General features: G+C 40.8%; 1 protein-coding gene across 3 annotated transcripts in view; it reads left to right on the plus strand.

Annotated features, from left to right (window-relative positions):
• LOC128872383 (agrin-like) overlaps window positions 1-14,328 on the plus strand; it is a 543,175-nt gene that overhangs the window by 480,881 nt on the left and 47,966 nt on the right. For all 3 annotated transcript variants that reach the window (XM_054115012.1, XM_054115013.1, XM_054115014.1), the window contains exons 7-8: window positions 12,594-12,809; window positions 13,451-13,692. In XM_054115012.1, coding sequence (XP_053970987.1) covers window positions 12,594-12,809; window positions 13,451-13,692 — 458 coding nt within the window. The remainder of the gene's footprint in view (window positions 1-12,593; window positions 12,810-13,450; window positions 13,693-14,328) is intronic.

Consider the following 14,328-nt stretch of genomic DNA (forward strand, 5'->3'; position numbering starts at 1 on the left):
GTAAAATAGATGAATTTCCTTCGGTGCGAGTGCAAACGTTTCATTGAAAATATTTTGAAAGTATTAATTGGGCCTTAGTTAATCTTTTCACTGCTAAATTGATCAGAGATAGGACAACCCTCTGTGCTCAATTAATGGTACAACATATTTTGTAATAGTTATACTTATGAATGTTAACATATGAAAATTTAGTATAGAACGTTTTATATGAATACGTTCATATGAATTCATGACACCAGCAAATATGAAAAATATATGCCAAACACAACCAAAAGTTGTATGCACTTATGCAAAAGGAAATATTAACATCGTTATATATTTTACATACATTACGTATATTTCTATTTGGCACATTATTGTACGTCATAAATGCATCAAATTCCCATCAAATTCACATTATAACAAATGGCACGAATTCTTTTCAACAAAGGTACAATTTTCTTTTCGTTCCACTTCGCCATATTTTATTACACAAACATTCGGATAAACAAACGAGTTCAAAGGGAAGGTTAATTTTCCGCCGAAATAGAAGCGTTCGATCCAGGAACAATGGACGGTGGAATTAATCAGCCTCGGTTTATACAGTGCCCCGACAATGGGAAATCGAAAAATATAGACGAATTAAACGAATGCCCGTCAAAAGGCGAAAAGACATGAAAGGCAGGGAAAGAATACGATGGTCCTGGAACATCAGGGCCCAGGGAAAAGACAGTGATAAATTGGAGATATGCGAACAGCATAGACGGCCGTTTGTCTGCGTTTAGTTCACACCTACTTGTTCAAGCACGAGCTAAATCGACCACACACACGATCCTGCACGTGGTTCTGTGCCAATCGGGGAACAGTCGAACGATTCCCGCGATATTCAGGATTTAACGTCTGACCAAATTGATCCATTACTACTGAAAATTTCGTTCTTCTGGCAAGTTCGCGGTATTTTTCAGTAGACATTGGCATGAACATATTTAGAACCTTATATATGTATACTAGCTTAAGAGATTGTGGAGTATAACAACAGGATCACTCATATTTTTAAACTATTTGAACTTTTTCATCGGTTTGAAATAAAATCAACTGTATAAGATGAAGAGCAACTTCAAAGAGGTGAATGTAAATATCATTATTTACGTTTATTTTCAGTTCGTATTATTGATCTTTTTTCATTCCTTCTCTAAAGTCGAAAGCATTTAAAAATATGGAACTATTTGATCCACTTAGTCGATTCTTAATTGAACAGGGACAATCTACGAATACTCAAGCAAGTGAAAAGACATTGAACAAGAACTCTGCGTACATTTTTAAATTAAATGATGGATAAGTCTAATAAGTCCTTGATATTTCATTAAAAATTTTACAGATATTCCAGATGACCCAATGCTAAGGAAAGGTATCTATTTCTTCCTCATCTTTCACCACATTTCTCCGTCGCTCGAAATCAAAAGCGTCCGACGAACGAAAGCGCGATTCCTTTTCTGCGAATATGCCTTTCTTTCCTGCTCGTTTTCAGTTGTCAGCGTTCATTTCTTTATGCTCATCGGCTTTCTTCATCTAATTTTCTCTCTGTCGGTGTCCATTCTGCTCTTCTTCTGTCATTCATATTCCTTTTCAGATTACAGGCTCATATCTGATGCATTTTCACTCTGACCGCGACGTCATCTTTTATACTCTCTCTCTCTCTCTCTCTGGGCACACAACTTTATGCTCAAGCTCACCACATTTTTCTATACTTCACTCTTTACCTACCCTCTAACATTTTATTTTCTGTTTAATTCTGTACAACAAGCCGAGGATAAGTGCTAACTTCAGAACACGTATACATGCATGTATTTATTGTGACACCATAAAATTTTGTAAGTTTTTGTCTTATTGACTAACAAAAACGACATGCACAAATCATACAATGTATATACTGTAGGTTTTATTAAGATATACATAGGTTTTAACATAGGTTTATCATAAACGTCGCAAGGGCATAGGGCACATATCTCACCCGTTGTCATTGATAATCAACTGCTCGCTTGTTCGCGATCGAACGCGTTTTAGGACACCCGCGGCCCCTCGCAATGGAATGCAATTCGTTCTGGAAACGTTAACTGCGCGTCCTGTATTTCCTACAATACTTTCTTGACGCTTGAATCAATTCAATATTTACATAGACATTTGTATTTTATCTTGTTTTATGCTACGTTCATTTTATTATTTTATATCATCAATTATATAAATTGTAACTTGTGCTATAATTGGACTGCGCACTACTGTGATGTAATAATTACTGGGGAATCCTTTTATTCGAAAACTCTTACCAATTTCGTATGACATTTACATAACATAACATAACTTCATCCTTAAATTGCATCACTAAATACACCGTTACACATTATTATAGGAAACTTATTTTTTACACGAATTTCTGAGGGACATATCTACCGTATAAAAGGAGATTTGAATGTATAAATTCAATAGATTCTCCTTAACAAATAAGATGGTCATAACTACTCTCTGGCGTTGCTTTCATCGAATGGAATCGTAACATTCTTTCTCTCTCAAATCTCTTCGTTCCCTGATCCTCAATTTTCCCCTCCGAGGAAAGAATTTTCGCCACTCGCTTTTCTTTCCTGTCGCCTAACACGTCTCCCCTGCGAGACGCGGCCGAACGAACGATGAGACGCCGGTTCGAATGCAATATAAACTCGGCAAACGTTTAATCAACCGAGTAGTAAAGACAAATGTTTGATCAGACAGGTAGCTGCTGGGGAAGGTGGCGACGTTTACTTAGGATTAGGAGAGTCCGCCTGCCGCGCCACCCCATCCGCTCGCACCCTCTCGGCGCTTCTTATTCTTCGAGCGAACGTGGCGAATGTTACGGTTACCGTAATTCACGGAAAGCGGTTAACGAAACGCACGGAAACATCAACACCTCCCACAGACGCTTTCAGCATCGTGAAATCGATGTTCCGTTTTCGTTAGAGACATAATCGAAAAGTATGAGCAAATATTAATGGTAATTGAATTGACCATGATGCTCGTGAAGAAATATTATTGGTTGAACCCTACTTAGTAATAAACGCGTCCCATTATTGTTATATGAATGAGCTTTTATATTCATTCGATCTGAAATTCAATTTTAGTTTATAATTCAGCTTGCTATTATCATTGAATGATTAAGAATTCGTGTATTTTTTTTTTTTATTTGTAAGATATTTATGTTTAAACAATGAAGAAGAATTTTGTTGGTATGAGAAACATTTAATTGATTATGGAGATTAATTTTGTTTCGATATCTATTTTGGTAAGCATCACTCAGGTTGCGTTCTTTACAGCTCCTGCCTGTATAAAACTTGACACGGAGTACATTTGATAAAATAAGATTCACCTCTGTCAATTCGTGGATTGGTCCCATCGCTACCCACACTAGTCGCGATGTCTGAAGAGGAGAAAGTATCGAACAGAAGGATCAAAAAGGAAAATTAGGTGCACGACGCTGGAAATTTGCGACGGAGGGAATCGTTCCGTTCGCTTCACTGTTTCTCGAATTATGCGAAGAACAATGAGTCATAATAACCGGTCGAGAACGCTCGAAAGATTCGGGGAGCCTTCCATTCTTTTCCCGCTGATTCTCATCGAAGTGAAAGTCACGAGGGGGTTGTCCTTTATCAATCGTAGCCAGCCAGCCTGCTCCTTCATCGTCGCTTGAAACGACGAAATCAATAATAAATTCCGGGGGGGGGTCTCCGAGTCTCGTTTCATCGTCGAACCATCCCCCCCGCGTCCGGGACGTTCGGATCCCTGACCCTTCCTAATTTCTTCGACAACGACGACGCCGAGTCAGGGGGTGGAAAGAGCTCGGGTCGCGAATCTCAAGTGGCTGCGACGATAAATCAAATTAGCTCGAAACTTTCGAGACTTTTCGATCGCCGTTCGCCCACGCCCGCTTCGTCCAGCCATGCCGACGGTGCTCCACTGTCAGCGACGATTGGCCCAGGGGTAAATTGAAAAAAAGGGACGGGGCGGGAGGGAAATGAGTTTTCGAGGCAGACGAACTTTTTCAATGATTGAAAGTAGCAGCAGAGAGAAGTACGCCAGCGTCGCGGACGCGATAAAGCGTGGCTGCAGCCTACGATTAAAAGTGTGTCGGGTCTTTAGCGCTAATCCCATTTAGAGACACGAACGACTGGGGTCGGGAGAAATTGTTATTGGATATCGGACTGGAAAGAGTTTCAGGTGGATGAAATGTATTCTGGATGAAGGCGATTGGTTTTAAGAAAACTGGGAGTTGTGAACTATGGTCATGAAATCTTAATAATCGTACTGTTTCTGGGGGCCTGTGGATCAGTGGGGTAAATAACGAATAACCTTGGTAACATGGTTGCTTCTTCGTTGAATAAGTAAATTTGATAACACTAAATGTTAGTCTCGGTATTTTTTCAATTTTGCGTCCTCAATTGTGGACGCCAGGTCTGAATGGGTTAATAACATACTTTCCGCACAGTTTCTGCTTTATCAACTTTCAATAACTTAAGTTGCAAGATTCCAATTCCTCGAAACCTAACGAATGACGCTTTATCCATAATTTGGTTATCCTAGCTACCCCAAACCTAACCATTTTTTCACATCCTCCTTTGTCCGTTTTTCACAGTATTTGTCGCGTTCAATTCTTCAATTATTCGATCACATTCGTACGTCCTTGCTATGTAATTGGCGAGCAACGTTATCCGGGTCTTGGAGAGATAAGCGGGCGCGGTTTCCTTCAGAGGCCCGTCCTCCTCCGCGCCTTCCATTTCCTCGAGAAATTCGCTTTAGCTCGTTTCCCGTGAATATCCCGATCCGAAATGGAGGCGCGCCGTTTTCTTCACGCTCGAGCGTGTCGAAATAAGGGTCGTCTGGGCGCGAGGGGTGGTTGAAAGGATGGCGGGATCCGCGACGAAGGAACGTTAGCTTCGAAGCTGGGTGCCCAGGAACCGGGCTCAACTAAATTCTCACACTAGCCGGGATATAAGGTGCACCTTCTCTTCGGGAGCGTTGAAGCTGCAAGGGGAGAAGCGTGGAAATTGTAGGCGAACCAATCGCGCGGTTGCACGACGCTCGGGTACGAGCACAACGAGCCGATTACTATCCTTCGTATGTTTGTTTCGCGACAGACGAGACGATCGATTGATCGAACGAAAAGACACGGAAAACTCCGTAGACGATGCAACGTAGGAGGCTTGAGGAAACTAGAGTTGTTTTTGAAGAGCGTTTGAACGACAACGGGGACTTGGAGACATTTCGAGTGTTTTAACACTTTCCAGTCCAAATCTTCTGATTTCAGCACATATTTGTCGAGCCTAACTAGACATAGGAACGCAAAGTGTTAAAATATGTTTTACAATGCGTTGTGAGATTAGCTGAAGGAAAATCTTAATAATGTTTGTTCCATGAACGTGAGATTGTAAATTAATATACAGAAGAAGCGATAAATAGATGTTTTATAGTTCAAGAATTTTGTGTCAAAATTTAGAAATTAAATCCACAATTTCTAAAGTTACAGGCTCGAATGTAGAGCAGTTAAGAAGCTTGTTATTTTGTTTCTCAGTATACCCAACCTGTCAATCAGTCACCTGTGTTTTGTTTTGCAAAACGCAATGCTAATGACATTTCGAGACAGGTTTTTCTCTTTTTATATACTCAATAAAATATATAGAAAGTTTCGAAACAATTCATCAAACGGTTTCCTTGTAAACATTCGTTGAACATGCCTCACTTAAAAGCATTTTTACAGTGATCTGCTCCTCTCAGAAGCTCCGCTCCGTAAGACGCAAAAGTGATCGATTTAACGGCTTCGGAATCCCGAGGTGTGCTTCGAGCAACGTTCCCACGTTCTCCGATTCCCAGTATAAATCTCAGGATCCCTACACAGCGCCGCAAATCGGTGTTCCCACGCGCGAAAACAGTCGTGAATTACGCGCGAACGATTACGCGCCCCATTTAGACCGAACCACAAATCTCGCCAGGGAAGTTGCAACAGAATATACAATTACATCAGCATTCAACTACGAAATTGCTCATAATTTACGCAGCGACACCCGGCCTCGAAGCCTTTGGAGCGACGTCGGCTTTGAGCGAACAGTGCTTAGCAAAGTAGCCCCGTTTACAACGCAGCGAGCCCAACGAGACCCCCGGGTACTACGGATGCTCGCATCCCCGAAACCGTCGTAAATTATCATCGTATTCCTAGACGGATGCTCTTGGATGCTTATGTTTACGCCCCCGAAGCCTAAGTGACTGGCGCTCGTTGCTCGAGGGAGGAGAACAGGAGAGAGGTTCCCCGCGCGTTTCACCGCTGCCGCAGATCGAACGGAAGTGGCTTGCTGCCAGTATACGCGAACAGGATGTCTCGCGATTCCGCTGTTAACATAAACCCCACTCGTTGCTTCACGAGCGTAATTCCCTTACACTGGTGCTCGAGCATCCTCCTTCTTCCGCGAATTTTGTGACCCATTCCTCTCGAAGCTGTTACGGAAATACTTTAGCTAGAGGAGAACATGTGCGAGGCGGGGAAGTTTGTTAAATTAATACCCAACCAAATAGAGTCGAGTGTTAAACGGGAAAAATCATTTACTTGGCTATGCACAGTACTGTGAATTTGTTTACCCTTGCCATGGTTCACTTTTGATTGTCGACTGCAAGTCTCACATTGAATCCCGTCGAATTGCTTGGCAGCGTCGAACATCGTTTCATTCCCATTGATGCAGCGACAATTAACGTGTCAAGGACCGCCAGCCTATGTGCTCGGAGTGTACACGAAGCACGTACGCGTTCCCCGTTCGACGATGGAACTTGGCTGTTCCATCAGCTCGATCCGATCGAGGAAAATACACTAAATGGTACCGAGCTCGCGGATTTATGTGTCCGACGGAACATTCCGTCGGCAATTTTCCATCTAGATACGACGTCGAGATTGCTGCGTCGCTCCATCGGGCAGGCTCGGCGAATCATTTCGGTTCGATGAAGGAAAATCCCGGTATTTATGGATAGAATGGGAATTAAATAATTCCCTGCAATGAAACGATCCCCATCTCGTCGAGGTAATCTACGGTTTATCGCTGGACAACGGCGATCACTATCGTTAAGTAAAAGCGGATTCGAGTCCCGTTGCGAATGAAAAGGAAATGCTCGCGAATGGCTTTTAAACTTAATTCGGTTCCAACACGCTGGGATACGGGAAATTGAAACGAACATCGGATACCAATGTGTGTAGAGGGTAACACAATAGCGATGCTCGAAGATTCACTCGCGCGCGGTACTGTTCAGAATTTAGGAGAAAGATCTGGTGAACGTGGTTTCGAGAATGTTTATTTTTGGGACACGGTGTCGTCAAACTCTTTAAGATAGAATTATCTTATTTTAAATGTACGAAGAAGGAAATTAGAAATGATCCTAATTGTGAATTGAGAATTTACAAAGTCAAACTTTACTTTATCTTTGAGAATTTAAAGAATAATATTGACTCGTAATATCAGTAAATCTCGTGATGGTGCATGATATTTAATATTCTTAGTTTTCTTTTTCTTTAATTTATTTAAGATTCTACGAAAATCTCTAATGATGAGAATTATATGGCGTTACATAGGTTTGTACATGATACAATTTATCTCATATTTGAGGGTACTTTCCACTTTTCCACTATTCCACTTCCCACTTTTACACTGCACACTTTGGCTCTTTACACTTTTGCACCTTACACTTTACACTTTTTATATCTAAAAATCTTATTACAAGTTCGCAGCCATTAGCTCGATATTATTTGCGACGAAATAATGTTTGCGACGAATTACTGTCAATTATTTGGCAGAAGACAGACACTCGTACACGCATGCCTTAAAACTAACCAAACCAAACTAAGTACTAAGGGAAACTACAAATAGGAGGGACGGGAGACGAGAACGCGCGATCGCGAGATCCATATCGAACGAAAGATCAACGACGAACGATCTCTCACCCCTTGTATACCTGTGTCGAGGATCGCGGCTCGCTATCGAACAAGAGTGGGGTAAGAGCAAACAACAACGCGGCTCGCTTGTGCCCCTCGAAGTAGGGAAAGGGTAGGGCGAACAACAACCGCGTGACGCTCTATTCGAAGGCTCATTGAATTCATCGAGAAAATAATTCGTGAAACATTAATATCACAGAAAAATCATATTTCCCATCATTGTTTAAATAATAAGTATTGTTAATGATTAATGTAACTATTGTCAAAAATTAATATTTAGTTGGTCCAATCAATAGATATTAAAATATAGAAAAATATCTTGCGATTACTTGTTCTCAACTTTGAATGTTCGAAAATATTACTTTGTCAAAAAACATTGGTATAATAATCTGAGACTTTAAAATGCATTAAAATGGAGTAAATACGTACATTTCCGAATTAATTGAATATTTACAATGCATATAATAACATTCAGTCTTCGATTAAATATTAATAAGAATCGCGATTCAGAATAAGTATTCATCGAACACAGTAATCGTGAGAAATTTTTGTATATTATTACATCTGTTAGCTGGAATAACTAACAATTAATTTCTAACAATAGTTACATGAATTATTAACAATATTTGTTGAAGCAATAACCGAGAATATGACTGCTGTAACATTACACCGCGCAGACAGCAGTAGATGCTTTTTCTAAGAATGTTCAAACTCATTTGTTGCATAATTGATTGAAAATAGAAACTTATTAAGCATGTATTTGTTTGAATTTAATGTAAAAGAAACGATATTACTTTCTGGTCTCCCTAATATATTGATTGCGCGAATATTTCTTTTGCCCACTGTTTATTTGCTACTTCTTCCCAACCCCCGTTTTTTGTCCCCTCTTTGCATTCCGTGACCCAGCTTGTCCTGCCGCGCGTATTTTGCATTCCCGCGGAATAACTTTCAAAAAGTGAATAATAAGCGGAAGTGAATAAGAAAGTAGTCGGGATGGCAAGCGGCGGATAAAGTGAATTGAATTGAGTTTGGTTAACGAATTTGAAAGATCGTTAATTCCCTCGCTCGTGGCACGTTTTACGCGCTGAATTCTTATTTCGCGCACCGTTATTGTTTCTGACGGTTTATCCGCTTACTCGCTGGGACAATCTGTCTGCTCTGACTTTTATTCATGGGACGAGTGAATTGCGTGACTTCGAGACTGCTGGAACGCTGTTGAAACTCTTTTTTATAAATTGTTTCCCGAGAATGGCGAAACAAAACGTAGTAAGTTGTGAAGTTCTGAACACAATGGTTGGAGGATCACTCATGCTGGATAACGCACTTACCATGCTCACCTTGAATAACTTATAAATAATTGTGGGCATTACATGATAATTTTATTTTATTTTAACCCTTAAAAGATTCAAAAGACGCCATTTTTTAATAGATTAATCGACATTCTTCCTAGATTTAACGTAAATAGTTGATCTTCATATCGAGCTGATTTTTTATCATAGATGACCCTTTACCTGGCGATTACGATAGTGGTCACATGATAACAAAATCAGCCCGAACTGAGGGTATCCCATTTTCTTAAACTTAACCTATTTTTCTAGTAACATACTTCATGAATAACCCAATTCTGACACTTTGCCAATGGCTTTACGCAATATTCGTTCGTGGAAAGCGATTACAAGAGAAACGGGGTCGCGGACGCTACCCTTGTCCAGTGTAGAAAGTTTCGCGCAACTCGAAAGATTAGACTTGGACGACGTAGCTGGTACGAGGCGTCGAAACGGGGACGACGGAAAAAGAAGGTCGACGCGAGTGGATGGGTCTTAGCGAAAGACTTAAAAACAATTGGCCCGCGGCGACGCGGGAATTTTAAACACACTTTTATCGCTCGCCCGGATGGCTTTTGTTCGGGCAAAATCGCCTGGGGGCCGCAACGGGCTGAGAATCGAGGACTCGACGCACACTGTCCACGATCGAAGGGCTTTGAGGCAATTTACGAGGGGTTTTACGGTTTCAAGTGACGCCAGCCTGTCCTGATCTTTTCCCATTTCCCTCCGTTATCCGCGGCCCCTTTGTCCCGTCTCTTCTCGCGTCCACTTTACATTCAATGTTGTTTTAATGCCTCCCCCTTTCGACTCCCCATTGCTGACGCTCGCTGCGTTGCATTATAAAGGAGAGAAGAAAATTACCGCGCCTCCGGGAATTTAAATGCGACGAATCGATGCTTCCCGACCGCCTGGAAAATTACTTCTAACCGTGACAATTGTGCACGATTGAATATCGAGGTGTCCCAGAAAATATTGCGCAATTTTAAACTACTGGTAAAATCTCTCTGCTTCCAGGACGCCTTCGTGGTTATTCTCCTCTTTATTAGCGCTGTTCTGTTACAAATATTACTTCTATTACCATCTTATCATATGATAGATTGTTTACGACTATGAACCCATTTCAATATCAGAAATTATTTTGCATTTTATATTGCGACTTAACGTATAATTTTAAAGTAGACAGTTTTAAAGTGGCGAGTCCTGGCTCGCCTTAATACCTTTATCGTTTCTATTCCTTTTTTTTCCTGTAACGTTTGTCCGTTTATCCTTTCGGTGGGTGCGTCGACGTCGTTGCGCGCACTCGTGGCGTAGTTCCCTGGGATAACGACGAGCAGACGCCGATACAGAGAGGATCATCCGGTACTCAGGACTGTAGAAAGAAATCCACATCAGGGTAATGTCGCGTGAAGTTAGCCCGGCAGTTTAGAGATCCGTGGTTTCGCTATTTTAGAGGACAGGTCGTGACCAGTATCGCCGAACAGATTCCGGAGTCCTAAGAGAGGGATACTGGCTACGAAATGCTTCTTACGATGGTCCCTCGAAACCATCTGCAAGATATTATACAGGATGAGCCAGAGGAATGGAGAATTTTATTCGTGCCCCACTGTACCAAAAAAGTTATCCCATTTTTTAAATAAAACATTACATATTATATGCGTTATGGATATATAGGGTTTCAAGTTTAACCCTTTGTACTCGGAGTCATTTCATTACAGAATGTGCAAACAGGAATCATGTCGTATTACATAATGTAACTTATAAAGCATGTAATTTACTGCAACGATACTCAAGCTTATATGAATCTTTAGATATTGAGAAAAAATAGTTTACACGAGTTATTTGGTACAAAGGGGGATATTATATGCAGCAAATAAATGTATGGAAGTGTAGGGGTGCGTGAGATTTGGACAACTGGAGCGAAAATTGTCGAGAAGCGCTAGATTTGCTGCCATTGAATCCACGTTTCAAACGTCGTCGCGGACGAATCATACTATGCAAATATTTCTCTGACAAATATCTCGCGGAAAGACTCCGCGACGAAAACGGAACTGATACCAGCGATATCGGGATATTTGGACACATGAGATTGCGAGGGTGAGGAGGTTCGATTATAACTCCAGACGAGCGACTAAATTGACGGCGGGCGAGGAAGAAATGAGGGTGGTTGCGGAAGGGCCGAATTTAGCCGCTCCACTGATCTGTAACTCGAACTAACCCCGAGAAACACCACCGCCTCGGGAACTTGCCGCGTCAGCCTCGCTATAAGGTCGAAACCTACCGCCTACGGACAGGAAACGGAATCCAACTTCCTTCCTTGGTAAAGGGCGAAGATTAATCTCGACGCAGCCATGCCTGCGCCACGGTCACCCCTTCGACCCCCTGGCTTGCCCTCCTCGCGAGGCCGTGTACACTTCTCACCAGGCTCTTTCTATCCGCCTTTATCAATCTGACTCCAACTAACCTGCATCTGCCTCCGGGGCCACATAAATCTTCCTCGAGCGTTTTCTCAGCCGTATTGAACCCGCTGTTCCAACGAAAGACAATGATTTCATTCGTTAAGACGGTAGTCTGATCGGAACCTTTCAAAAAATCGATCCAATATTCGTTGCATTTGATCAGAATTTTAGTTATGGATAGTATAATTATCGATATATTAGGTTGTCCCAAAAGTTTCTTCCATTTCATTAATAAGTAATACATACACAATATTTTATGTCTAATGTTACATTATTAAATTGCGTACGATTCATTTTGCTCCATTACTGTTATACAATATTCACATCTAAGAAATTAGGTTGTTTATTTATATAAATACTGCCACACAAAATAATTGAGTGCAAGTCACGGAAGAAACTTTTGGGACAACCTAATACTAATTGTCTACATTTGAAATATTTGACGAAGTTATATAGGACTATGAACTAAATTTTCTGTGCACTGTACATTGTAATTTTTGAATATTTTGTCTCGATACTTGCGCCCTTAATGTGTACGGGAAAGTAGTTTTCAATGCCAAGTTTTGAGAAATAGTTTATATTTTGATTACATTTGTAGTATACGTTGTTTGAATATTTATCAGGAATTAAAAGTATGCAACGATGTACAAAGGCTGATTTTATCTAAATTTCCTTCGTCCTACGTTATTTTCGAGAAATTAAGTACAACACATATGTGTTGTCATTTTGTTCGAGACTGTAAGAAATTTTTCATTTCTGTATATTTGATAAGCAACAGCCTCATCTTCAATGTCAACATTCAACTTTGTCTAAACCAGCGCGTACCGCGTCTTAATTTTTCAGATCCTTGCGGTAACGTAAAGTGCAAGGAGCCGGAAATCTGTCAGCTGGACGACTCCCGACAACCAGGCTGTCGTTGCGGCGAGCAGTGCGGGATTGAGTTCTCGCCAGTTTGCGGAAGCGATGGTAAAACATACTCGAACGAATGCAGCCTCAGGCAGGAAGCCTGCAGATCGAGATTGTCGCTCAGGACGGTCTACACCGGCGCCTGCAATTCAGGTAATTTGAATCTCATGATTAAAGTCGTCCAAGTTGCTAAGAAACGCTAGTCGTGAGTTTTTTGTTTGTTTGTAACTTTACCACTGTAACACAATGTAATAGTGCGCCGCGCACTGTAACAATGAACTGAATCGAATATCATTCGTGTTTTGTAATTTACTAAGTCAATATCCTACGTATTTTTAGCGTATTGGATATTAAAGAATATATCCAAAGAATAAGGAAATAAATTAGTCTTATCCCCTTCAGTTTTGATTTCTTTTTAAAAAGAATAAAGATTATCTTTCAATGGATACATACTAAGTGAATAAAAAGTATCACGTAGATCTAAAAAAAAATGTTTTCCACAATAATTTATACAAATTGTGATATGTACATCTTTAGATCAATAGTCTTAAACAAAAGATCTACAAATATAAAGATAAAATATTTTAGTTTACTTTTATTGAGATATTTGATCATTTTCATACTAAAGCTCTGATAGAACTAGATAAATGAGATATTATTAAACACGATAAGAACATAACCTAATGGATTAGACGTTCGATAGTGTCCACTGCTGCTCTACTGGCGAGCAAACAGCTATCGTGACCGAAGATGACATGCGATGATGTGTTCTTTTAATCTACGTCACTGTGTAGGAACAAATCCATGTGACGAGGCAAAGTGCAGCCCCTTCGAGCAGTGCGTGATTAACCGACAAGGGATAGCGAGCTGTGAATGCGGCCCAGAATGCGAACCAGTGATGAAACCCGTCTGTGCACGAGGCGGGAAGACGTACACCTCTCTCTGCGAGCTGAAGAGACAGGCTTGTCTAACGAAGACCAACATCGAGGTCGCCTATACCGGCACCTGCGGTACCAGGGGACCCTGTTCAGCAGAGGTCAGTCAATTACGATGGAACGATACGAGCAATACTATCAAATAAGCAAGACAAAATGCAAATATAATTGTTTGATTTTTTCCGAACAACCGAACTCATGTTTTCCACATTTGATGAGATATACAGGGTATTCAAAAAAAAACCATTCAATATTATATGGTGTATAGGGCACACTGTACTGAGTAAAAAAGCTTTAGTAAACAATGGTTCAAAGGTCAACCGTTTCTGAGATATAAACATTTTCTTTGCTAGTATCACGAAGGAGCACTTAAACACGATGTTCGGTCAAAGGTGGATTGGACGTGGTAGACCAGTTGCATGGCCTCCTCGATCCTCCGATTGAAATCCTCTAGACTTCTTTTTATGGGGATATTTAAAAAGCCAAGTGTATTCCACGCCGACAAATGACTTAGAAGAACTACGTAACGGAATCCACCATGCTTCGACAGAAATTCGACAGAAATGTGGGATTTTCGAGAGAGTTCGCGACTCTGTAATAAGAAGATGCCAAGCATCTACAGAAATGAGCGGTGGATACGTGGAAAATCTTGTATAAATATCGAAAACCCAGTAATAAGTCAATCATGATACTAGCAAACAAAAATGTTTATATCTCAGAAACGGTTAACCTTTAGA

Source organism: Hylaeus volcanicus, chromosome 2 (assembly GCF_026283585.1).
Source record: "Hylaeus volcanicus isolate JK05 chromosome 2, UHH_iyHylVolc1.0_haploid, whole genome shotgun sequence".
Taxonomy (NCBI): Eukaryota; Metazoa; Arthropoda; class Insecta; order Hymenoptera; family Colletidae; genus Hylaeus; species Hylaeus volcanicus.